The sequence below is a fragment of the Magnolia sinica genome, chromosome 1, assembly GCF_029962835.1.
Source record: "Magnolia sinica isolate HGM2019 chromosome 1, MsV1, whole genome shotgun sequence".
Taxonomy (NCBI): Eukaryota; Viridiplantae; Streptophyta; class Magnoliopsida; order Magnoliales; family Magnoliaceae; genus Magnolia; species Magnolia sinica.
The window spans coordinates 105,449,993-105,474,216 of NC_080573.1; the positions used below are offsets into that span (position 1 = coordinate 105,449,993).

The following is a 24,224-nucleotide window of genomic DNA, read 5'->3' on the forward strand; positions in this document are numbered from 1 at the left end:
ATCACATCAGTTTTGAGCTGGGGAGTGGGTCCGCTATCTGCTTTTGGGAGGACCCTTGGATGGGCGACATGTTGTTGAAAGATCAGTTCCCCAACATCTTCCGTATGGAATCCGTCAAGAACTAATTCATCTCTGATTGCTACTCCCTATCAGCGAATAATACAGTCTAGGAAATGAGATGCACTAGGAACCTCAACGATGATGAGATCTCTGAATTCGTGGATCTCATGGACTGTATCTCTAAATCGATGCCACAACCCTCAGCTCTGGATAAACTTATCTGGAAGCTTCATCAGTCAGGATCCTTCACGGTGAAATCCCTCTACGCCTCTCTATCCCCCTCTCCAACCTCCCCAGTTCATGCTTCCCCCTTCATCTGGAGAACCCCGGCTCCTCCTAAAGTTATTTGTTTCAGTTGGCTAGCGGACCGTAATCGAATCTTAACAATTGACAATATCAGAAAGAGAGGTATGCGGATAGTTAACATCTGTTTGTGCTGCATGCAAAATGCAGAATCAGTGGATCATCTTCTAGTGCATTGCCCATTCATCTCCCAAATATGGATCGACTTCTATCAACGTTTCAGTATATCCTGGTGCCTTCCTCATTCAGCTCATCTCCTCCTGGCTTCTTGGCACGGACTCAGATTCGGAAAGCAAAGATCCTCCATTTGGAGAATGGCCATTTTGGCCATTTGGTGGTCAGTTTGGCTTGAAAGGAATGAGAGATGCTTCAATAACACCTCTTCCTCTCCTTCTGCCGTTGGGTTTAGAGCCAAGAGGCATATTGTCGAATGGGCAGCTAATGTAAAGGGTTTAAAAGATGTTGATCTTTGTTTTTAAGGGATTTAGAGCCTTTCTGCTATCTCAGTAGATCCGCTCCTCTTCCCCTCCTCCTCCTGTTCTCCTTTTTTCTTCTTTAATGAATTTTCTCGTTGCTTCAAAAAAAAAAGAAGGGTGTGCCTTCTTTTATGTGTATTTTGGCAATGCTCTACGAATGTCCACGGAAATCATCCTTAATACCCCAAAATCCATGTCAATAGTGTCTCTCTAGGTCCTTTTAAAAAAAATAATAATAATAAATAAAATTTCAAGTCTCTTGGACTATGTCGAGATCAATCGAAGGCCTCCTTTCAGCTTGGTGCGGAGTGAGTTTCGGGAAGGAAAAGACTGCAATCTGGTGTCTCACCCTCATGGTGACTCTTTGGGTCATTTGGTTGGAAAGGAATAACCGAGTTTTCCGGGACACGATAAACTCTTCTCTCGGTGTTGTTAGGTCTATTAAATGGCTTGTCGTGGATTGGGCCTCCTCTACCAAACCCATTGACAACCAGTGTTCGAAGTATCGGTATCGCTACAAGTTTCGCTAGCCAGGGATACGGAAACAAAATCGATATCGCCAATAATATCGTTGATAACCGAAAATGCGGGGAAACATGGGAAAAACAATGGAATTTTCATCGAAACTTTAGGAGATGTTAAAATGTACATGTTTGCATATTTAGAAAATTTTTTTAAAAAAATAAAATAAAATTGTAAAAAGAATGCATACATAACAAATTTTCGTTTAATGAGGCCTTAAAAAGTGTGTTGTAGTAAGAAATCAGTCCAACCATCCCATCCGGCCTATTTAACCGTCCAACCCTCCATCCAAACATCCATCGATATTGCAAAATATCAACAACACATGATATTTCACCAAGAAATCATCAACAACACATGATATTTCACCAATTGGAAAGGAAACGAAAAATTGTGGTCTCAATATCACGCATGTTCTGATATTGATAATATCGAGATACTATCAATATTATCAACAACAAATTGAACACTCCATACAACCATGTGCCTATGAAAAAAAATGAAATAAATTTTTTTTTCTAATAAACAAAATTTTGATGATATCAATACCTTGGCGATATTATTGAAATATCATTGATACACTTATGATACAAGCATTACCTAGAATTTACATCGTCGAAAATATTGGTGATACATTGGCGATATTGATGCATTGGCAATACAAGCGACACAGAGAATTTACATAGTTGAAAATATTGGCGATTACATTAGCCATATTGATACGGTGGCGATACTTAGCGATACATTGCTAATACCTGGAATTTCTGATACTTCCAGCATTCTCGGTATCGCTACCAGTGTTATCGGTATCGCTGAGCTGGAGATAATCCGAACACTGTTGACAACTGCATCCTTTCCTCTCCTTTTGTTTTATAGTTGGTTTTGGTGGCATTCATTTCCGCCTTTGACCGCTTCTTAATAAATTCACTGTTATCCTTTTAAAAAAATGTAGGTGTCCCATCCCCATTGCTCCGTGTGGCTTGGCCCACTTGATTTTTTGATCGGCCTGATTTTTGGGTCATGCTCTAAAATAGGTTGGTACAAATGGTGGATAGAGCGGGTGGCAAACACACAATGCGGTGGACCCCACAAAGCTTTTTGTTGCACGGGATCCCTACAACCCTAGACTGATAGAAGGCAATGTCAGTGGGACCCACTGCGGACATCATCAGTCCATATATATGACTGACGTCAACAGTGTAAGAACAGATGGAGAAGTGAAGGAGAAAAAAAAATGGAGACTGACAGATGATGATTTTATAGAATTTTGGTTATTTTTTCGAGACTTTTGTGTAAGTTTTAAGTGGTGGTTTTACAAATCTAGAGAAAATTTTGGAAAAAAGTTGTGTTGTTTCTAGGGTTCTTTTGAGGAGTTTTCTCACATTGATTTGTCGCAATTGATAAATTGCGCAAGAACAAGAATCGTGTGATTCCGTTTAGACTTGAGGGAGTTATGATGATCTTCGTAGCGGGATCTTGCTGCCCAATCCTGTGGAAGTGAGAGATGTAGCTTGTGTATGCATTTAGGGCCTGTTTGGTTTTTCCAATTACACCCATAAATGGCTGTAAATGGGTACTGATTATTTATTCTGTAATTGTGTGGTGACATCACCTACATTTGACTGTGATGATTATTTTGCTACATTGTTTGTTTCACCCACAAATCACTGTAAAAATGATAGTTTTATAATGTGAAAAATGTAATGATTACAATTTACTTTACCTACTTCCTTTACAAGTGTATTTGACTCTTGATTTACGGGGCATAATTCCTGTCAAAACATACACCTGGAAAGGATAATGATGGCTCATTTACTTTGCATTTCATAGGAAATTGGAAAACCAAACAGGCCCGTGAAAATTAAAATGTCTTATCTGCATACGTTTAATATCCTAGTGAATGTTTTAATTACTCTAATTAGTAGAACTTTATGATCCCCTAAACTGTTTGGTTCTCAACAGTGATCTCCAACTCTCAGTTCTAAGTTCACTACTGAGTACGTTCTTTTTCTTGAATTGTTTTTTAGTCAATGCTACGGTATCTCTGAAATATTCATCAATGGAAAAGTATTTTTGGTATCCTTTTGGTCAATTGTCTAAAGGATGACTGTCAACTGTTATGATAGTGAAAGTTTAGATTTCACGGTTATATGGCTTCTTGTTATCAAAATAGTATACAACAAGTTCTTTATAAATGCTAATGAGATTGATGTAGCAATTAACTTTCAAGTTTTTTTTTTATTCTTCATTGTTTTTGTCATGCTATAATAGGTCCGTGAACAGGCTATTTTATTAAATTTTGGCTCACTACGGGCAATTGCCATGCCAGAGCGTGTCCTCATATTTGATTATAATCGGTAATCCTTGTTCTTCTTAAACCAATTTGAAGCTCTTTACTGGCATGAATTTTGTGGTTTCTATTCATACAACCTCACGGTAAGTTCCCATGCTAAACTTGTCATGTTTGTTTATCTTCTGTAGTAAAGGAGGGAAAGCTTTTCTAGAGTTATTGTTGCCCCGTTTAAACCCAAAAAATGTGAATGGAGGGTCATGCATGCCATTTGAACTTGAGGTAAGAGATTGATATTCTAGATCTCCATTTGGAATGCTTGTTTAGAAACTCTTGATTCTAAAGCTTCTAAAATCTAGATTCTGGATTAATCTTTTTCCTGTTCACTAATGTAACTATCTGGACATGAAGGTTGACTAATTTTTTCTGATGCTCTCTAGATTGAATGCATTTTGTGGAATGATAAATATGTAATAAATATTTGTATTAAGTGAAACAGACTTAGCAAGGATGATAGATATTGAGAAATATTGGTTAAAAAATGGAACCTCACACAAGAATGTTCCCAGTTTTGATGAGCATGTGTATTTCTAATCTGCAAATTAATTCCTTGATGAAAAACCTTATGCAAACATGAAGCTGGTTGAAACGTTCAAGGGGGAATTCTTGTTATCATTTAAGTGCTCGATGGTGGGGGAGGAGTTTCTTTGGACGTTGACACTGATATATGGTCTCACAGTCATTTGGGAGGAGCTTTCGGTTGAGTTCTTGGATATCCATTTCATATGAGAGCTTTCACGGTATTTGGGAAGAGACTAACACCATCAGATTCGTTTTGGGACCTACATATACGCAGAAATGTGCCATTAGTCTTATTGACCTCCCGCTTTATGGAGGCCAAATCACATGGTCGAATAAGTATCAAAAACTTGTCATGAGCAAGTTGGACAGATTTTTTTTTTTTAAAATCTCGGTGTAGTGGGAAGTCATTTTAGTGGAGTCATCCAATCAGTTTTTCCTAGTCTGGCTTTGGACCACATCCAGATCTTTTTGGAATCTAAGGAGATAGCATGAGGTCCCTATCCTTTCAGATTCTAGAACTGGTGGTTAGGGAAAGAAGGGTCCACCGATATGATTGCCTCCTGGTTAGAGGATTGTGTGGTGGAAGGATAGGCAGGATTCAGGCAAAGCGCATAGGTTATCAAGGAAAAGCTCAAGGAGTGGGGACTGGGGACAATATCAAGAAGGAAGAGAGCCTGTATGAAATTGGCTAAAATTCCGAATTCCTGCTGCACCATTTTTCTTCCTGGAGTCTAAACACTTGTTGACAAAATTGTCCAATATTTGCCTCTTTAAGTAAGGCCCCTTGTGTAAATGATGTGATATATTTCATGGCCTCTCTAAGTCTAACAAACATCTGGCAAGGATTTTATATACAACCATTGTTTGAATTATCTCCGATATTATCGTTATCTCCAGCTTGGTGGCACCGATAACACCAGTAGTGATACCGATAACACCGGTAGTATTAGAAATTCCAAGCATCAACAATGTATTGCTAAGTACAGCCAGCATATCGATATCACCAATATTTTCAATTGTGTAAATTCCAGGCATCGCTTGTATTGCCAATGTATCGATATCACCAATATTTTTGTGTAAATTCTAGTTGACGCTTGTATCACAAATGTATAGGCGATATTTCAATAATATTGCCAATGTGAAGATATCACAAAAAGTTTGTTTATTAAAAAAAAAAAATCTATTTCAAAATTTTTTTATGAGCACGTTGTTGTATGCTGTTTTCAATTTGTCAATGTTAATATTGATAATATCTCAATATTATCATTATCGCAACATGCGCAATGTCAAGACCATAATCTTTAGTTTCCTTTCCTATTGTTGATGATTTCTTGTTAAAATATCATGAGTTGTCGATATTTTGCAATATCGATAGATGTTTGGATGGTTGATTGGATGGTTAAATGGGATGGATGGGATGGTTAGACTGTTTCTTATGACGACGCATGCTTTTAAGCCCCCATTAAATGGAAACTTATTGTGTACACATTATTTTTGCAAATTTTTTATTCCTAAATATGCAAATATGTGTATTTTAGCATCTCCTAAAGTTTCATTGAAAATTCTACCGTTTTTCCATGTTTTTATCGAATTTTCGGTTATCAACGATATTATTGGCAATATCGATATTGTTTTTGTATCCCCGACCAGCGAAACTTGTAGCAATACCAATACTTCGAGCATTGTATACAACCCACCAAACTAATGGGTTGATAGTCTTCGATGCCCATCGCTTCATCAATTTTCAAAATAAGCACGATAAAGGTTGCATTGATACCTTGTTCAAGTTGTCACTCTCTTGAAACTCCTTTAAGAAGCATGTGATCATTCTTGACCACAGACCAACAATTCCAAAAGAATGCGATGGAGAATTCGTAAGGTCCTAGAGCCTTGTCCATGTCCATTTCTCTAATAACTAATGCGGGGGCATTTTCACACTGGGCTCAAGTGGGGTTGCCTGTGGGATGCAGGGGCACACTCGCGGTGGGTGACCCATGTGATTTGGGGCCCACGAGGGGGGTTCGGCCGAGGTCCTAACCCCATGAGATGTGGGGCCTGGGCTATGAGATAAAGGGATTAATTCACCATACTCTAAAAGTTTGAGCTTTTAGAGCAAGTGGTTAGTTGTCCTGCATCAAATTGGTATCAGAGCGGGAGGTCTCGTGTTCAAGACTCCTCACCGGTGGTGATTAATGTAGGGGCATTTTCACACCGGGCTCGAGTGGGGTCGCCTGTGGGATGCAGGGGCACACTTGGGGTGGGTGACCCATGTGATTTGAGGCCCACGGGGGAGGTCTCGTGTTCGAGACTCCTCATCGGGGGTGATTAATGTGCATTTCACACCGGGCTCGAGTGGGCTAGCCCGTGAGATGCAGGGACACACTTAGGGTAGGCAGCCTATGTGATTTGGGGCCCACGAGGGGGGTTCGGCCGAGGTCCTAACCCATGAGATGTGGGGCCTGGGCTATGAGATAAAGGGATTAATTCGCCATACTCTGATAGTTCGAACTTTTAGAACAAGTGATTAATTGTCCTACATCAATAACCCTATAAAACTTGTCCTCTTAAAAACTTCTTTTAAGCTAGTTATCCATATCTTGCGGAATTTTCCTGAATGACAGCCCATCCAACGTCGTCCTTCTAAAACTTTCTTTTGAGTATAAGCGCTCATAAAATTCAACAAAATTTGCACTAGTCTAATGAAGGATCCTCCACTAGCGAGTCTTGAATTCTAAGTTTATGGATGAAATTGTTTCTTCACCTCCATTTATTATTTTATGGAAAAATGTTGTGTTTCACCAACAATGGATGAAATTCCTTCTTCATCTCTGACACCGTTTGAGGGGCCCATAGCATATAGTTTTGAGATATTAAGACCTTTGAAGTGGGGTCGTGTTGCAGTGGTATCGGAGGCAAGGTATTCCATATTGGTAATGGTGGCCACAATGGCACCGCTGCTATCATTACGATACGGGCCGTAATAGCCGTTATGGCTTTTTTCCTTTCCTTTTTTTATTTTCTTTTCTTTTCTTTTCTTTCTTTCTTTCATTCTTTTTCCTTTTTTTTTTTTTTAAAAAAAAAAACCATTTTGTTGATACAAACAACTACAGGTCAATTTTTCCGTAACGGCCGTTATGGCCTGGTGGCGCTTAATGGTTACCATTGTTATTGTTACATAACGATCGTTACATAACTGTGTTGGGATACCTTGATTGGAGGTGTAGATGCCAAGGTGGTTTGCAAGGAAGTGTTAAATGTGGGAGGAGTGAAAATCTTATTTGACGGTGACTTGTCAGTAAAATTTTTGATCTCTATGGTCATTAAGGGGTTGGCAATTTGGCACACATGGTAAAGGTTGAGAAGAAGGTACAACTTACAAGGTACATGTGACAAGGGTATGGACTAGAGGGATTGGCAAGCTAGTTTGTGATGGGGTCAATGGAGGAGATAATGATGTGGAAATGACCTAGACATGTAATTATAGGTTGGTCAATGATGACATGTGGTGATGCTAAACCCAAAGTGGATGCAAAGGATCAAAGGGACACAAACAAGATTTTATGGAAGAACCCTAACAATCCTCTAGCCAAATGCTAGAGATCACACAAACCCCGTCTCCAAAATCTTGTTCCAAAGTAAAGAAGTGCTAAAAAACTCTAACTTCTATTTCTAGTGTATAATCATAAATTTTTTTACACCAAACTTCTGATTTTAAGTTTTTCTTCTTGTTAGTTTATGCCCCCTGTTAGCTAGATCAGAGGCCTTTTTGTACAGAACTAGTTGCAACTAGATCATTCTCGGTTCAATGTGCCTCGGTGTGTTGGGGGCAACTTCAATGTCATCAGGTATGTGCATGAGAAGTCTACAAACTTTTGTATCATGAAAAGCATGCAGGGCTTCGAGGATTGGATGTGTCAAAACAAGTTGATTGATATCCTAATGGGTGGAGCCAAGTTCACTCGGTCCAATGGGAGAGTTGAGCTAGTGTTGGCTTTGTTGTACAGATTTATACTTTTTGTTGATTGGATCGATAGGTTTATGAAAGTTTATTTGTAAGGGCTACCTAGACCCACTTTTGATCAATGCCTGAACTCATTATAAATTGAAGAGGAAAGTTGGGTTCCCAAAACCTTTCGATTTGAACTGATGTGGTTAGAAGTGGACGGTTTCACTGATCGTGTTAATGATTGGTGGTCAACATTTAGAGCGAAAGGCTCGACAGGGTTCAGATTGGCACAAAAGCTTTAACTTCTTAATGGCAAGCTCAATGTGTGGAAAAAGGATCTTCTGGGGAAAAGACTTGAGGTAGCCAAAAGTATGATCAGTGAAATTCATGATTTAGACTTAAGGAGGAAGTAGGTGTTCTATCTATGTGAGGAAGACCGGATCAATCATCATTATCGGTAGCTTACTCAAGTTATTTGAAAGAAGAAGAGATTAAATGGTGGCAGAGATCGAGGGCTTTATGATTAAAAGTAAAAGAATACTGGATTCTTTCATAGCATTACTAGTACTAGTGCGAGAAATAACCATATTTACAGTATAGTGGTAGAGGGAGATCGGCTTGAAAAGAAATGTTTCTTCGGCTATCATGCAATTCTACGAAATTGTTGTCAAGCAAGGGAGTGAGAAGACCACTGTTGGATAATTTATCTTTCGTATATTGAGTTTGGAGGGGAAATTCTCGACGAACCGATTTCTGAAGAGGAAATCAAACAAGTTGTTGATTCATTAGGTAGAGATACAGCTCCAGGCCTGGACAGTTTCCCCTTATCTTTTCATCAAGTGTTTTGAGATGTTCTCAAGAAGGATGTGGCAGATTTTATCCAAGAGTTTTTTGTATTAGATCTGGTCCCAATGGGGATGGGGGCATCCTTTGTTGTTCTCATTCCTAAGAGAGAAGATGCTGAGAGATTTGGTGACTTTCGGACAATTAGTCTGATTGGAAGTCCTTACAAGATTTTGGCCAAAATTTTAGCATCCTAATTTAAAAAGGTTCTAGTAGGAGTCATTTCTGAAAATCAAGAGTCACTTGTGGCATATAGACAAATCCTTGATAACGCTCTTATTGCACATGAATGTATAGATTCAAGACACAAGGTAAGAGCGGAGTGGTGTGCAAATTAGACATAGAAAAGGCATATGATCACATAGATTGGGGATTTCTTAGCTACATGCTTCGTAGGATAGGATGTGGTAGTAAATGGATTAATTAGATGATGGCTTGCATTTCATCGGCTTCATTCTCTATTATGGTTAATGGCTTGCCTTAAGGATTCTTTAAAGCTTATAGGGGCCTTAGACGGGGGGACCCCTTGTTGCCGTTTGTGTTTGTAGTGGTTGCGAAAGCCTGGAGTAGGATGCTAGCTAAAGATGAAGAAATTGGTCTTATTTTAGGCTTCAAAGGTTCACCTCGAGGGAGTTGCATCTCTCATTTGCAATTTGCAGACAACACTATCTTATTTTGCGATGCTCAAATGTCTATGGTGGCAATTGAGGAAAATTCTTGGGTGCTTCGAAGAGGCGTCTAGTTTAAAGGTAAATGTTAAGAAGAGCGAGATGTTAGGGATATGTCTATCCAAGGAAGAAGTATTCAGGTTTGCAGCACTATTCGGATGCAAAGTTTGATCATTTCCCTCATCTTATTTGGGTCTTCCGTTAAATTTGGGTATACTGGCGAAGCACCTTTGGGGGAAGGTAATTGACAGATTTGAGAAGAAGTTATCCAGTAGAAAGAATCGGCGTTTGTTGCTAGGAGGGCGTATCACTCTTATCAAAGCAACTCTTTCCAACCTTCTTGTCTATTTTATGCCCCTTTTTATGTGCTCGAAAAATGTTTTTGGATAAGCTAGAGAAGTTGAGATGCGAGTTTTTGTGGAGGGGGGTCGAAGATAGCTACAAGTTTCATCTTCTCAAGTGGGGTGAAGTTTGTAAACCAATATCTGAAGGTGGACTAGGTTTTGGGGTGTTGGAATCCATGAATATTGCATTGCTAGGGAAGTGGCTTTGGAGGTTTTGTTTGGAAGAAGGTCAGCTTTAGAGGAAGGTTATAGCTTTTAAATTTGGCGTGCAATCAGGGGGTCGGGAGATAGGGAGTTTGTCTCTCTATTGAGCTTTGGGTGGTTGGAAAGCAATATCTTCTATCGAGCCGTTATTCAAGCAAGGTTTGATTTTCTCTATTGGAGATGGGACTAGTGTTCGGTTTTGGGTGGACCCTTGGTTTGGGGATGGGCCTTTGGAGGGTGAATTCCCTTTGATGGCTAGATTGGTCCCATCGAAGAATATGTTGGTTGCTAACTGCTATTCTTATGAAGGTTCCATTGGGGTGTGGTGCCCTCCTTATAAAAGGGATTTATCTGACAAGGAGGTGGAAGAATTCGCGAAATTACTGGAGCGGCTGCAGCCTAGTCATCTATCCCCATCTCTCCCGGTTTGGAATGCTTCTTCAACCGGAACATTCACAGTTCGAGCCTTCTATCGGCTGATCTACAAAGAAGTCTCCTCTTCAAGCTAAGTCTATTTTCATGGTTTTTGGTCTTACAGAGCTCCATCTAAGGTGGTGGCCTTTGCATGGTTGGTGGGGAGAAAGAGAGTTCTCACCATTGATAACTTTCAGAAGCGCTTGATGATTCTCCCTAATATTTGCCTTTTGTGCATGAAAGACACGGAGACAATCGATCATCTCTTTATTCATTGCCCTTTTTCAAGGGGAGTCTAGGAAGTGTTCTGGATGCTCTTTGAAGTTTTGCGAGTAAGGCCTTCTTCAGTTACCGATCTCTTTTGGGCTTGGCATGTGAGGGCTGGGGAAAGAGGAATTAACTATTTCGCATCAGGTTTTGTTTGTAGTTTTATGTAACATCTGGAAGGAAAGAAATAGGAGGTGCTTCCTTAATTGCAAAGGTCTATAGGAGGAGGTTTTCTGGAAGTCCAAAAGAGATGTTCTAGATTGGGTTGTTGGTGTTAAGGGGGTCAAAGATTGTAAAGTTTTGGCTTTCTTAAAGATGTAATCTAGGGTTGTATTTCTTTCCCTTGACTTTCGTCTTGGGGTTTTCCTTCAATAAAATTTCAGCACTCTTAAAAAAAATAAATTTACACCTCTAAACGTAACCTTATATTGGCTATAAACAAACAAAGTGGGTAATGACTAAAATGCTCTTGTATGTTGTATCCAAGCAACCACCATATGGGCCATAACCCACTCAAATGGTGTTGGAGATATTGGGCTCATTTCAAAGCTGACTCAAAGGGCTATCAAACAAGACCAATTTCACATCATTCAGATTTTGTTCATTACCCAAAGATGGCCCACTAAAATAACGACGAAAATACAAAAGGGGAAATTGTTAGAGAACTCATTGCTTAATCTAGCCCTAGAAACTAATGAAAACAAATTCATTCCATGATTTTATTAGCCACTTGATTGATCTATCGGCTCTGCAACGTAATCTAACTATTGATCTTATCTGATTGATGATCAAACCATGGATCTAGTCTAGGTCATTAGTTAAGATAATATGAACACTTGGATTGGTTAGATCTTATCAACTAACCTGTGGTCGTTTGGTTACATGTATATAGGTATTGTCTTTTCCATGAAGACTCTGGACTCCACTTTTGGCTTTTCTAATTTAAAACCCGACTTTAGACACTTCAAACAAAAGGAAAGCTAAAACTGGAATTTAAACAACTTTAACTTGCCTAACTTGTGAAACAAATTTCCTTTACTTATCAGAGAGAAATGTACATGGCGATTCAAACTCTTCATGGAGAAAGCTTTGGGGGTGTCAAAATGATGGTCCAACAAGCGAAATTTGGTCTGGAACGCAGAGTAAAACAACGACGACCTCTCACTCCGATTCGATTAGTTCAGCGACTCCCAAAGCTAGGTCATTCGTCCCTGTAAGGAAAATCTTCCTTTAAGGATGTACTCCTCTGTTCTAAAAACTTCTTTCCTCACAAGAAATAGGCTCATCCAGTGTTGAGAGGCCTCATAAGAAGGTGGACAGCGATCAAGCGAAGATGGTGGAAGATGACAATGGGGGTATTCATATCAATCAAGCAATATTTGACTGATCCAAATCCGCGCTTCAGGATTCGGTGGTGTTATCACCAAAAATGGGGCTTTGATAGCTGGAGTCAGGAGATGGCTGGATGAATGCTGCAGGTTCCTGGCGGAGTTCTACTGCATCAAACCCATCAGTTTCAATGAGCTCTGGATCAGATCGTATCCAAGATTCAACATAGATCTCCTAATCATGGCAAGAGTGTTGCGTAAGGAAGGTCCGGTTAGAAATATACAGAGATGGGAAGAGTTCTCGATGTTTGGATATGAAGATGTCTGGGTATTGGTTTGGTGGGTTCCATTGGAACCATGGTATGAAGATTTCTTCCTCTCAATTGCATCCAGATTGGGTAAGTTCATCGAGCTGGATCCCAAAACGAAGTTGGGAGAGGAGATGGGGGTGATTAGAGTAAGGATTTGTAAGAAGAAGGGTGATTCGTTACCCCCCGCCATCCAAGTTTCGGTCGACGGCAGGAAGATACACCTCCCGATCCAACGGGAGGGTAAGGAAGATCTGATTCCTAGATGGGGTGACCTTTGGAGGTCAAATCGTTCAGGTCAGCTAGCGAGGTGGAAGAAGATACACGTATTCGGTGCTCCGGAGGTTCACCAATCCAGCAGGAGTTGCTGATTTCATATACCTCGGGACTACCAAAATCCCCCCTCAATAGGTGTCACGATTCTACCGATGACAGTGCTACCGTGGTGGGAGCAAATCACTCACGTCAGAGTAGGCATCTTTTCAGCCTCCACGGGCCATCAAGTGCGACGTGTCAAGCTCCTGTGGGACGATCCTGTTTTCCATCCCCCACACGGACGGACGATAACGTCCCACGTGCCCTATCTCTTGCCTCGAGAGATGGAGACAGTTGTCAGGCGACTACATCAGCCATCAATCGTAGCAGCATCGATAGGCTACGTGTCGTCCATCGGGAGGCTCAGATACCGCTTATTCGGCTTACCTCTCCTTTCGGGTCTACATTGGGTGTCTCGGACCCGTCGGGTCTTACTACCTCTAATTTGGACCCTTCCCTGCAAACAGACCCTCCCTTCGTCCATTGCATCGCTCCCAGGCCTTCTGGCTCGGAGTCATTTTCAGAACCCAAGACTTCATTTGGGGATCCCCAACCTCCGCTTCTCTATTATGAGGCTTTCCTCTCACAAGCCTTAGATTCTCTCTCTCTGGACCTCTAACCTGACCATCCCTCCATCCCACTTCCCCTACCCGTCGCTTGGATCTTGGAGATTCATCCATCAAAGATCCTATCCCCTGGTCTTTGGAGGGGGTAGAATCCTGTACCTATTATTCGCCCAACTTCTCGTTCCAATCTTAGGTCGTGCCAGATAAAGCCTTGATAGCCCTCTTCCAGGAAGATTCCGGGGAAGACATCATCGAAGCAGGGCCTCTTCAGTTCAGGATGGGTGCCTCCCCAGAAGCTTTGGGGGAGGAAGCAGTAGCTCAAAGGGCTATCCTAGTAGACTCTATCTAGAAGAAGAGATGGATAAGGGATGCCATGGGCCACATTGGTTGGTGCGTTGGTCTATCATTTGGTGACCATCCAAAAGACTTCATCGCATTATTCCACTGCATCGAGAATTGCGGCCGCCCATTGATGGGACTTAAATCTCCCAGGAATACTTCTTCCTCTAAGCCAGACAGAAATAGGGAACTCAAGAGTCTGCAACCCTGTGTTAGCTCTAGAATGAGTTCCGCCAAAGGAGGACGCTGGGGTAGATCAGTTTCCTAGATGAAAGTTCTTTTGTGGAACGTCAGAGGAGTGGGGTCCAAACAAAAAAGAAGTCTTATTAAAGACATTTGTGGTAGAAGCAAGGCAGAAATTATATGTCTCCAAGACACTAAGGTCCAGATTTTTAATGATAAGCTTATGGGGTCTCTTTGGAAGGCGTCAAATGTGAAGTGGGTGACTTTGAATGCGATAGGTAGTGCAGGGGGCATCCTTGTAGCTTGGAAGTCGTCGTTATGGTCTATGATGGATACTTGGTCTGGAGCTTTTTCCATTTCGGTTACTCTTAAAGAGGTATGCGAGGTATGCTCTGATTTTTGTTGCCTTATTACCTCTGTTTATGGTCCTAACCAAGAAGCTAGCAGGAAAGATTTTTGGAATGAATTGAATGTGGCTAGGCAGATATTCAGCGGCCCCTGGTGTATCGAAGGAGACTTCAACATAACGAGGTATGCGGAGGATAAATCCAACGAAGGCAAAGTCACTCCTGCTATGCGTTCCTTCTCCATCTGGATAGACGATCAAGAACTAGTGGATCTTCCTCTCATTGGATCCAAATTTACTTGGTCCAATGAACGGGCGCATTTGACTCTCGCTAGGCTGGATAGGTTTCTAGTTTCGGCAGATTGGATCGAAGTCTTCCCTCTCCTCTCGTAATCCCTCCCGAGACCGACTTCGGACCATTGCCCTCTGATTCTCTCTGTTGTTGAGGATAATTAGGGGCCAAAGCCGTTCAGATTTGACATTTCCTGGCTGAAGATAGAAGGATTCTAGCAGTTAATTAAAGATTAGTGGATAGGTTTCTATGTTGATGGTTATGCGAGCTTCCGATTATGTAAAAAGTTGAGATTACTGGAGAAGAAGATTATCGGGTGGAAATCGTCCGAGCTCTGTAAAAGGGAGTTAGAAACAGAAGCTATTCTTGCGGAATTGATGATTGCAAATTCTGTGGCTGAATTACATCCTCAGGATCTCCATAGCTGGTCTAGGAGATCTCAGTTAATTCAAAATTACTCAGCTTGGGTTCTCGAAAATGAAATATCCTGGAGACAAAAATCTCAAAGCAAATGGATAAAGGAAGGAGATACGAACACAAAAATTTTCCATTCTATTGCCACTGTGCGGGCTAGAGTGAACAAGATCAGCTCTATGATAGTTGATGGGGTTCGTACGGAGGATAAATTCAGCATTACTGAAGAGGCCATTCGGTACTTCACTTCTCTTCTGCAGGAAGAAGGGTGGCACATGCCTAATCTTGATCTACTCCAATTTGATAGCCTCTCAGATATGGAAGCCAGGGCCCTCGAAGCTCAGTTCTCTTTGGAAGAAGTGAAAGAAGCAGTGGAAGCTTTGGGTGGAGATAAGGCCCCTGGTCCAGATGGCTTCCCAATCCTGTTTTTTCAATTTTTTTGGAAAATTATAAAGGATAATGTGATGGCCTTCTTTAGTGAATTTCAAGACAAAAGTCGTCTCTCCAAAGCGCTCGGTGCCTCCTTCATCGCTCTTATTCCTAAGCTGCCAGGGGCAGAATCCATGCATGATTATAGGCCGGTCAGCTTACTTGGAGGGCCGTACAAGATCCTCACCAAAGTGCTGGCCTCTTGGCTGAGAGGGATGATGAACTCTATCATTGCCGATAATCAGAGCGCGTTTATCCCGGGAAGACAAATTATCGACAGTGCCCTCATTGCTTACGAATGTCCAGATTCATGCCATAAAGTCGAATCAAAAGGTCTGTTATGTAAGTTAGATTTAGAGAAGGCATATGATCATGTAGACTGTAATTTTCTTCAATACATGCTGCAGCGGATGGGTTTTGGGGTCAAGTGGCTAAGATGGATGAAGGAATGTGTCGGCTCGGCCTCCTTTTCGATTCTCCTCAATGGATCTCCTAAAGGCTTCTTTAGCAGCTCTAGGGGTTTGCGTCAAGTTGATCCGTTGTCCCCTTTTCTTTTTCTTATAGTGGGTGAAGCCCTCTCCAGAATGTTGAGATAGGGTTAGATCAAAGGCATAATCAATGGATTCAAGATTAAAAATATGGTTAATTGGATCTCGCATGTTCAGTTTGCAGACGACACCCTCCTATTCTGTGAAGTTGATCAGGAAAAAATTATCAACTTGCGCATGATTGTCCGTTGTTTTGATGTAGTCTTGGGCCTAAAAGTAAACTTGCAAAAATCTAAGATGTATGGCATTAATATGGACGTAGAAGAGACAAGAATTCTCACTGAATTCTTCGACTGCTCGATGGGTTCATTTCGAATAACGTATGTAGGTCTGCCTTTATGTATGGGCAAACCCCCGAACTGTCTGTGGGACAAGGTGATAGACAGATTTGAATCTTACCTGGCAAGATGGAAATGTAGATACCTATCATTGCGCGATCGTCTTGCTCTCATTAAAGTTGCTTTGTCAAATCTGCCCCTATACTTCATGTCCCTCTTTAAGTGTCCAGCAGTGATCTTGGCTACCCTGGAAAGACTTAGACGAGACTTTCTATGGCACGACAAGGAGGAAAAGAAGAAATTTCATCTGGTCAAGTGGAAAGTGGTTTGTCAGCACATCCAAGGCGGAGGCGCTGACATTAGAGACCTTCAAACAATGAACCGAGCTTTGCTAGGGAAGTGGATCTGGAGACTTGGATCGAAAGAGGGGTCTCTATGGAATACATTAGTCAAATGTAAATATGGTCGATCAGTAGGTGGATGTTGGACTAAGGATTCCACCTCCTACAGGGCTTCTGCTCTGTGGAGAGGAGTTCTCTCTCTTAAAAAGGAAGTTCTCAATGGTATTTCTTTCTGCATAGGCAAAGGTGAGAACATCCGTTTCTGGGAAGATCCTTGGGCTGGTACAGTCGCTCTCAAAGAAGAATTTCCGAGTATCTATCGGCTTGCTCCAGATCGATCTATATCGGTTGCTAATTGCTACTCCTGTCTTGGTAATGATATCATTTGGAACCCTCCTTCCAGAAGGAATCTTCGGGATTGGGAAATGGATGATTTTGCAACTCTCATTCGTCGTATCAACACTTGTATTCCTGTTCAGAGCTCTGTGGATAGCCTGTACTGGAGACTGGACAGAAAAGGTTCTTTTTTAGTGAAGTCTTTATACAGTTTCATCGAAAAGAGAGCAGATGATATTCGAATGCCTTTGTTAGACAAAGTGTGGAGGTACAAATCCCTCCAAACATAGCGTTCTTCGGCTGGTTGGTAGGGAAGGGTAAGTTCTTACAGTTGACAACTTGAGAAAAAGGGGAATGATTCTCACGAATATTTGCCTCTGTTGTATGACTGATGAAGAATCGGTGGATCACCTATTTATCCATTGCCCCCTCCAAGGTTTGGTCAGCAGTCTTATCTTCCTTCGGTGTTTCTTGATCCTTTCCAAATTCGACGTGCCGTCTGTTGAAAGCTTGCATGGTGCTGCTCTAGGCAACCAAACATCCACAGTTTGGAGAATGACCATTCTAGCCGTGTGGTGGTCGGTGTGGGAAGAACAAAATGGGAGGGTTTTTAATAATGTTTCTAGTTTAGTGGGCTCGGTTATTAATAGAGTTTATAGGTATATTATTAAATGGGCTTCCAATGTGGTTAATTGAAACCATTGTAATTTGCTTCTCTGGAGGGTAATTGGCCTGCTATCTTAGCGGGCTAATCTCCTCCTTTTTCTATCCTTTTATTGAATTTGCTGTTAGCTCTATAAATATATATATATATATATATATTTATATTTATATGATTGACCCAACACTATCTGTTTCTAATAGAAGAAGTGAACTAAAGGAATATATGCCTCCGCCGATTACTGTTGGGATCCACCAATTTATATGAACTATTGTCTTCCTTCTCAAGCCCCTTCTTTGTTACTTATTACTGGGTCAGGAAGAGAATCATGGTTAGAGGTGTACACAAACCGAGCTAGCTCGGTTAGCTCGCTCGACTCGACTTGACTTGAAAAACCTCGATTCGACTCGGTTCGAAGCTGAGTTTGAGCCAAGTCGAGCTGATTTTTTTAGCTCGAAAATGAGTTCAAGCGGAGTTCGAGCTGGCCCCAGCTCGGCTTGACTCGGATCGAACCAGTTTGGTGACTCGATTACTTTGATATTGATGTTGCTCACCAAGTGTTTGATGAAATGACTCAAAGAAGTGTGGCTGGTGGCAAGGAAGGTATGTATATGAAACCAACATCCTTTTTTTTTCTTGATTTTTATGTTGCTTAGAAGGTGTTTGATAAAATACCTGTAAAACCATTGCTGCTGTCTCAAATATAGTGAGATTTTGAAGGTGCAGTCCAGGTGTTTGTGAAAATGCTGCAATGGAGAACTCGGCTCGATCTTGGCTCAAACTTGGCTTGAACTGGCCCAAGCTGCTGACCGAACCGAGCTGAGCTGGCCAGTCAAGCTCGAGGACCGAGCCAAGCCGAGTTCAAGCTGAGGTCAGCTAGTGCCGAGCTGAGGCCAGCTCGACTCGGTTCGACTCGATGTACACCCCTAATCATGGTTATAGACTGTTGGAGCTGCATTATATTTGTTCAACAAATACCAAACTAATTCATGTTTGATTGAGTTGATAGTGGTCTCGATGGAGTTAGTATCACGATATTTACTAGGAGTAAGAAGAGGTTTGGAAGTGGGAACAAGAGGTTCCTACGATTAAACTTCAACTAGTCTCTCGTCTCCTATATTCTTCTATGCATTGTACAGTATCTTCATGGTTTCAAGTTCCTTAGTCCATAAATCAGTTTTTGCTTCATCCCTTGCGTATTTTAGTCATTGTAAGAACTAACCAATCCTAATTCATCTTTAAATTTCCAATATGGCACGCTAGGTTGTTGAAGCTGCCTTGCTTTCTAGAATCCAACGTTTGGAGCAAAGGTTAATGGATGTGGAACCACAAGTGAGTATGGAACATAGTGAGTATATCTTTTACTTTCTGTCTACTGAAATTGTGCTATCTCAAGTGATTCTTGTCACATTTCTGTAGTTCACATTTGCATTTAACAGGACATCCCAATATTTTTCTTGATTCTTTCAAGTAGGTTGTGTTCCCAGTTTCTATACATTTTCTCACCCTCATTCAGGTATTTACAAGGAAATGAACAAGGTTAATCCAGACTGTGTAAAATCATAGTTGCTTGCTTGATTGCTTGAAACTTTTGCCTATTTTACGTCTCAAAAAAAATTGCTTGATTGAGCAACGATAAGTAAGTTTGTCGTCAATTACGAAAGGGAATAATGAGCTGCCAATTTGAAAGTTCACTAGTTATACCTGAGTTAGTAATTTTTAGTGCTAGGAAGCTTTCTAGATTGGTACTGAAGTGTTTCATAACTAAACTTCCTAGAAAATTAACACTTGCAGCTTAAAGTGGCCCAGTTTTTCCTAAGACTGCTGGTAATAATTTTCTGAGTCCTCTATTTAGGGGAGGCAATGGGCTAGAGGCCCACCCGCCCAGCTTTGGACCTTGCTTGGACCTGTCAGCTAGGCCCATGGGCAGGGATGGGGCCTGCCATGTAAACCCAGTCAATTTTTAGGCCGGGCTTGGGCTCAGGCCATTTTTGCATGGCCCAGCCCAACTTCATGTGTATTTTAGCCTGATTTTATGTCTATTTACATATTCATGTGTATTTTGTTGCTTTTCAGTTTTCTAGGTGTTTTTTTCCTTATGCACATGCGGCCCACTTGGTCAACGGATGGAATAGAAACATTCACCATGGGAAGCAACCAAGATTTTAAATCGGCATATCGTGTATCATATCATTCACCACCAATACGGCTTCATATCACTCTTGTATTGGGCCGTTTCAGGTCGATGTGGGTCAATACCAAGGTTTAAAGTATTGGGCACTGCGTACCAGTTTCGGATGACACTTTAAACCTTGAAACCAACTAATGGGGATTTTGATCAATTTCCAATCTGGGCTGGGTCGGGTACATGCCCAACCAAATTTTCTGGCCTCAGTCTTGGGCTTGCCATGCTAGGCCCATGCTGCAATCAGGCTGGGGGCCTTGTAGTGTTGCGTGGCCTGCCCATAACTGGCCCGTTGCCACCACCCTCAATTCTCAAATGTGGTGAATACTTTGTAGGAACTAAAAAATGATTTCTGTGAGTTTTAGAAGTTTGAAACTTATTTGCATGTCTGGCATAACGATCCCACGATGCTAAAATTACTTTTACAATTTAACTAACATATTTTATCTGGTAAAAAAGTATTCGATTTAAGGACCAGTGGTATTTTTAGAATTTTAGTAACAAACTCCTCTTTTTCAAACAATATAATTTTATTTTTGAAAAAAACTTAACTACAAATGATTATATGGAGATCTAAACTGATGCAAAACTCTTCACTTATTATCATTCATGACGTATGATTGCAAGGTGTAAGTTTATGGTAGGCCTCATGTCGGGTGGTTGTAGAGACATCATTTCTTATGGACACAAAGATGCCAGGTATCAAAGCTAGTTTGGTTGTTGTTCGCTCATCGAGAGATGTGTATGAATTATTTTACATTGGGGATTATTCATTTCTTAGTTCTTGCTCTCTTTGCAAGTTCCTCAAGTTGCAGTCTTTCCATGTTCTGAGTCAATTCGGGCTATTGATGAATGAAAGGAGAGATGCTTCGACATATTGAGCCTAAGATAGTCTGAGGTGCTAGGCAAAGTAAAGGCACGAGCTGATCATGTTCACCTAGGTACTGGATACAAGGCAAGGAAATCGGGATTTTGTTACTATATGTTGTTGATATTGTTTTAGTGGAAAGTTGTTTAGAAAGCATGTGAAGTATTAAATGGACCTTATTTTAGGTATTTTAGATTAAAGATGTGGGTAAGCTTCGATATTTCCTTGGCATAGAAGTTGAAAGGAGCAGCAATCATTTGCTTCTTGGTTAGTAAAAATATGCAATGCACCTTCTAAAATGGTCTAAGATGATTGGTATCAAACCAATTGGAACCGTAATAGTGTTGAACAGGAGATTAGAGGGATTATGAAGATTTTGGTAAATTGTTCAATGATGTATCTGAGTAATATATCTTGGTGGGTCGCTACAATATTTAACATTTATCTGGGTAGACATCACCTTCAAAGTGAACCAAGTCAAGCCAATTCATGCATAATCCATGAGTTAAGCACATGGAAGCTGTAAAGAGGATCATTCGGTATATCAAGGGTGCACCCAGTGGCATTCTACTATGCAGAAAAAATGAGTTGACTATGGTTAATCTGTTAGTTATCATTGGTCGCTTTGATGCTGACTGGACAGGTGATCCGACTACAAGAATGACAAGCATTGGTTATTAGTGTTCTACGTATTGTTACCGTTACATGTATTGTGATTTACAATAGAGAAATTGATGCAAGACATGAAGTTAAATATGATATGCAAGATTTCAGGCTTAGATCACACCAATTCAGAAACAATTACACAAATTCCATATCCCACATAAAAGTCCAAACATTCAATTAAGGGGAATCTATGCGGGTCCAGGCCTACACATGATAGGGCTGGATCAATAAAAATTATGAACCAAACGATACTCAAAGATAAGAAATAATCATCCACACATGCATAGTAATCAGTCCCTAATCCAAAGGATTCACCAATTTCAAATCAAGGAACCCTAGGGTAAGAAAAATGGCATAAATTGGAGATTTGAGTAATTTAGGGTTAGGTTTAGGGATTTTGGGTGAAAGCGGAGTGAAAGAGAGGAGAGAGACGAACCGGAGAAGTACCGCACGCGTGGACAACAACAATGGCCCAGACGCACATTCGTGTGATCTCGGCCGCACGTGTGTGGGCCCTACTATTCAGAAAAAGGCCACCTTGGCCCTGGTTGGCCAGGGATGGACTCCAAAACCACCAAATCTCAGCTCGATCCGATGTACGGTTTGTGCGTCGTGCTCCGCCGAAGTTTCAGCCCTCCTGTAGGGCCAGATTCTGGAAATCTATTGTAGAGAGAAAAACGGCTGCAATAGAAGATGGATTTGAAGCGTAGATGATTGTAGGAGAGTAGAAATGTGGATGGAAGAAGGTGGGAAGTATGGATGATAGAAGATATGGGCGGATCAGGATAGATGTGGCTTCGCACCACGGTAGTTAGTCCTTCGATGAAGGAAGGGCTTCGCACCCAATTAGGCTTCACAACACAGAGAGTAGGAAAACGCAGAATTTTTATTAATCTTCAATCAATTAAAAAAAAGCTACAAGGGGTGCCTATTTATAAGAAAACTCTATACCCCAAAACTCGCACCATGTGCGCAGCCTATTACTTGGCGATGAAGTAAACCAAAATAAAAACCAATCAAAGAAATCTAAAGCGTCCATGATGTTCTAAATAACATTAATAAGCAAAACCTAAAATATGAAATCAATCTGACTAGTGAGCCACGATCATGAGATCCCATGATAGGCTTTTCTTAACTAACGGGCCCACTCTTTTGAATCAAAACTTCGTCTACTAGGTAGGAGACCCTCCCTCGACGTCGTCATCAATCCAGATCGACAGTGGGGCCCTCCTTCTGGCGTACGTGCGTAGGGGGGGCGGCGTGAGTGCGCGTGTGCGCGTAATGTCCCCATCAGAAATACATATTGATATCAGTGATAATACCGCAAATGTCAAGGGATGTATCCTAGTCTGAGGGCTGTTTGTATACATGAAATCCTAGGAAAAGAAAGCAAAAAATAATAATTATTCAATGATGATTTCCATGAGCACTATTAAAACATGGATTCCATTTTAGCATTATTGTTTGCATAGCAGCTAGATATCTCATGGTCCTCTCACAAAGTCACCTAGTTTCTTGTGCCAAGAATTCAAATTGTGGAAACATGTAATGATTACTTTGTGGAATCCACCTTTTCCCTTGCCATCCAAATAACACAACTTGTCAAATCAAAGAAAAACCCTTTTTTCTTTGCCCTTGTTTGGCATGACATCCATGGTATCCAAACATGCCTTGAGGAAAACATTGGGGAAACACTAGGAAAAAGGTGTAATTTTTAGGTGAAACTTCAAGAGACGTTAAAAGACATGTTTACACGCTTAGGACTGTAAATATCACAAAAAACCAACTATACATAATTGGTTCCCATTGCATAGGGGCCCAAAGTATGCATTGTCAGAAAAAAATAATTAATAAATATGATTTTAATGCACTATTTTTTAAGAAATAATGCAATAATTCAGCAAAAATAATGCACTAATTTAAAACACCCCTAGGAAGAGGTCCCTCCTAAAAATTCAACAAAAAAAAAAGGGTTTATTATTTTATTTTATTTTTCTGGTGTTTTGCAAGTATTAATGCTGGTATTGTTGATATTATTGATAACATTGCCAATATTATTGCATGTATCGACAATACCATTTATTTATTTTAAAGGGCTGTCGTTGGTATCTTGTGATATCGGAAACATTGTGCGTTATTGGCAATATTATTGATAATATCTACTGATACATTGTATTTTTTATATTATACCTAGCATCTGTATCACCGACCAACGATACAGATAATATCAGTTCTACCAGGAGCATTGCTGATTATTATATCTTTATTGGAGGTAATCTTGTCTCATTGTGTAGGTGGGAAAAAAAAATTTATTGCAAGGTTGAGTGTTGAAGCAAAATATAGGGCCATTAAAGAGATTGCCTGGTTAAGAAGTATTTCTATGGAATTGGGACAAGTCGAGACCCAGTATCATATATTGCGATAATCAAAATGCTCTTGTGATTCTATGAATCCAATTTTACATGGGAGGGAAAGCATATCCAAATCGATCATCACTTCATTAGAGAGGAGGTAGAAGACAGAACTTGATGTCATATTTATTGGGACAGAGGAACAAGCAACGCACATTTTCACTGAGGGGAGTGTAAAGGAATGGGTAACTCTACACGTGCATAGGCATTGTTGTGTTTAAGGGTTTGTGTAATTGTACTTTATATAAGCCCATATGGATCAACCTTCAGAGAATGGTTGTTCTCCCCTATTCTTATCTTTTCTTTTCCTTCTTTTGCTCTCTCTTTTTTTCCTAAGTTTCTACCTTCGCTTTGCTAAACTTATATAAGCCAGGATCACTCATCCATTTTAATTGTTCCTCAAGATGATTCCATTATTTATCCTTCCCTGAGCTTGGTGCCATAGTTGTTATGGTGAAGTGTTTGTTGCTTGTCACTTGTGAAGGAATTAG

At 40.7% G+C, this 24,224-nt stretch overlaps 1 protein-coding gene across 5 annotated transcripts in view; it reads left to right on the top strand.

Moving 5' to 3' along the window:
* Nucleotides 1–24,224, top strand: part of LOC131253147 (magnesium transporter MRS2-A, chloroplastic) — a 75,136-nt gene that overhangs the window by 29,466 nt on the left and 21,446 nt on the right. For 3 of the 5 annotated variants that reach the window (XR_009174947.1, XM_058254001.1, XM_058254020.1), the window contains exons 4-6: nt 3,633–3,718; nt 3,843–3,933; nt 18,867–18,935. Coding sequence is in view for 4 of the 5 variants with exons in the window: in XM_058254001.1 (XP_058109984.1) it covers nt 3,633–3,718; nt 3,843–3,933; nt 18,867–18,935 (246 nt within the window). In the remaining variant the exon portion in view is untranslated. The remainder of the gene's footprint in view (nt 1–3,632; nt 3,719–3,842; nt 3,934–18,866; nt 18,936–24,224) is intronic. The other 2 variants (XM_058254008.1, XM_058254011.1) reach the window with 2 other exon arrangements.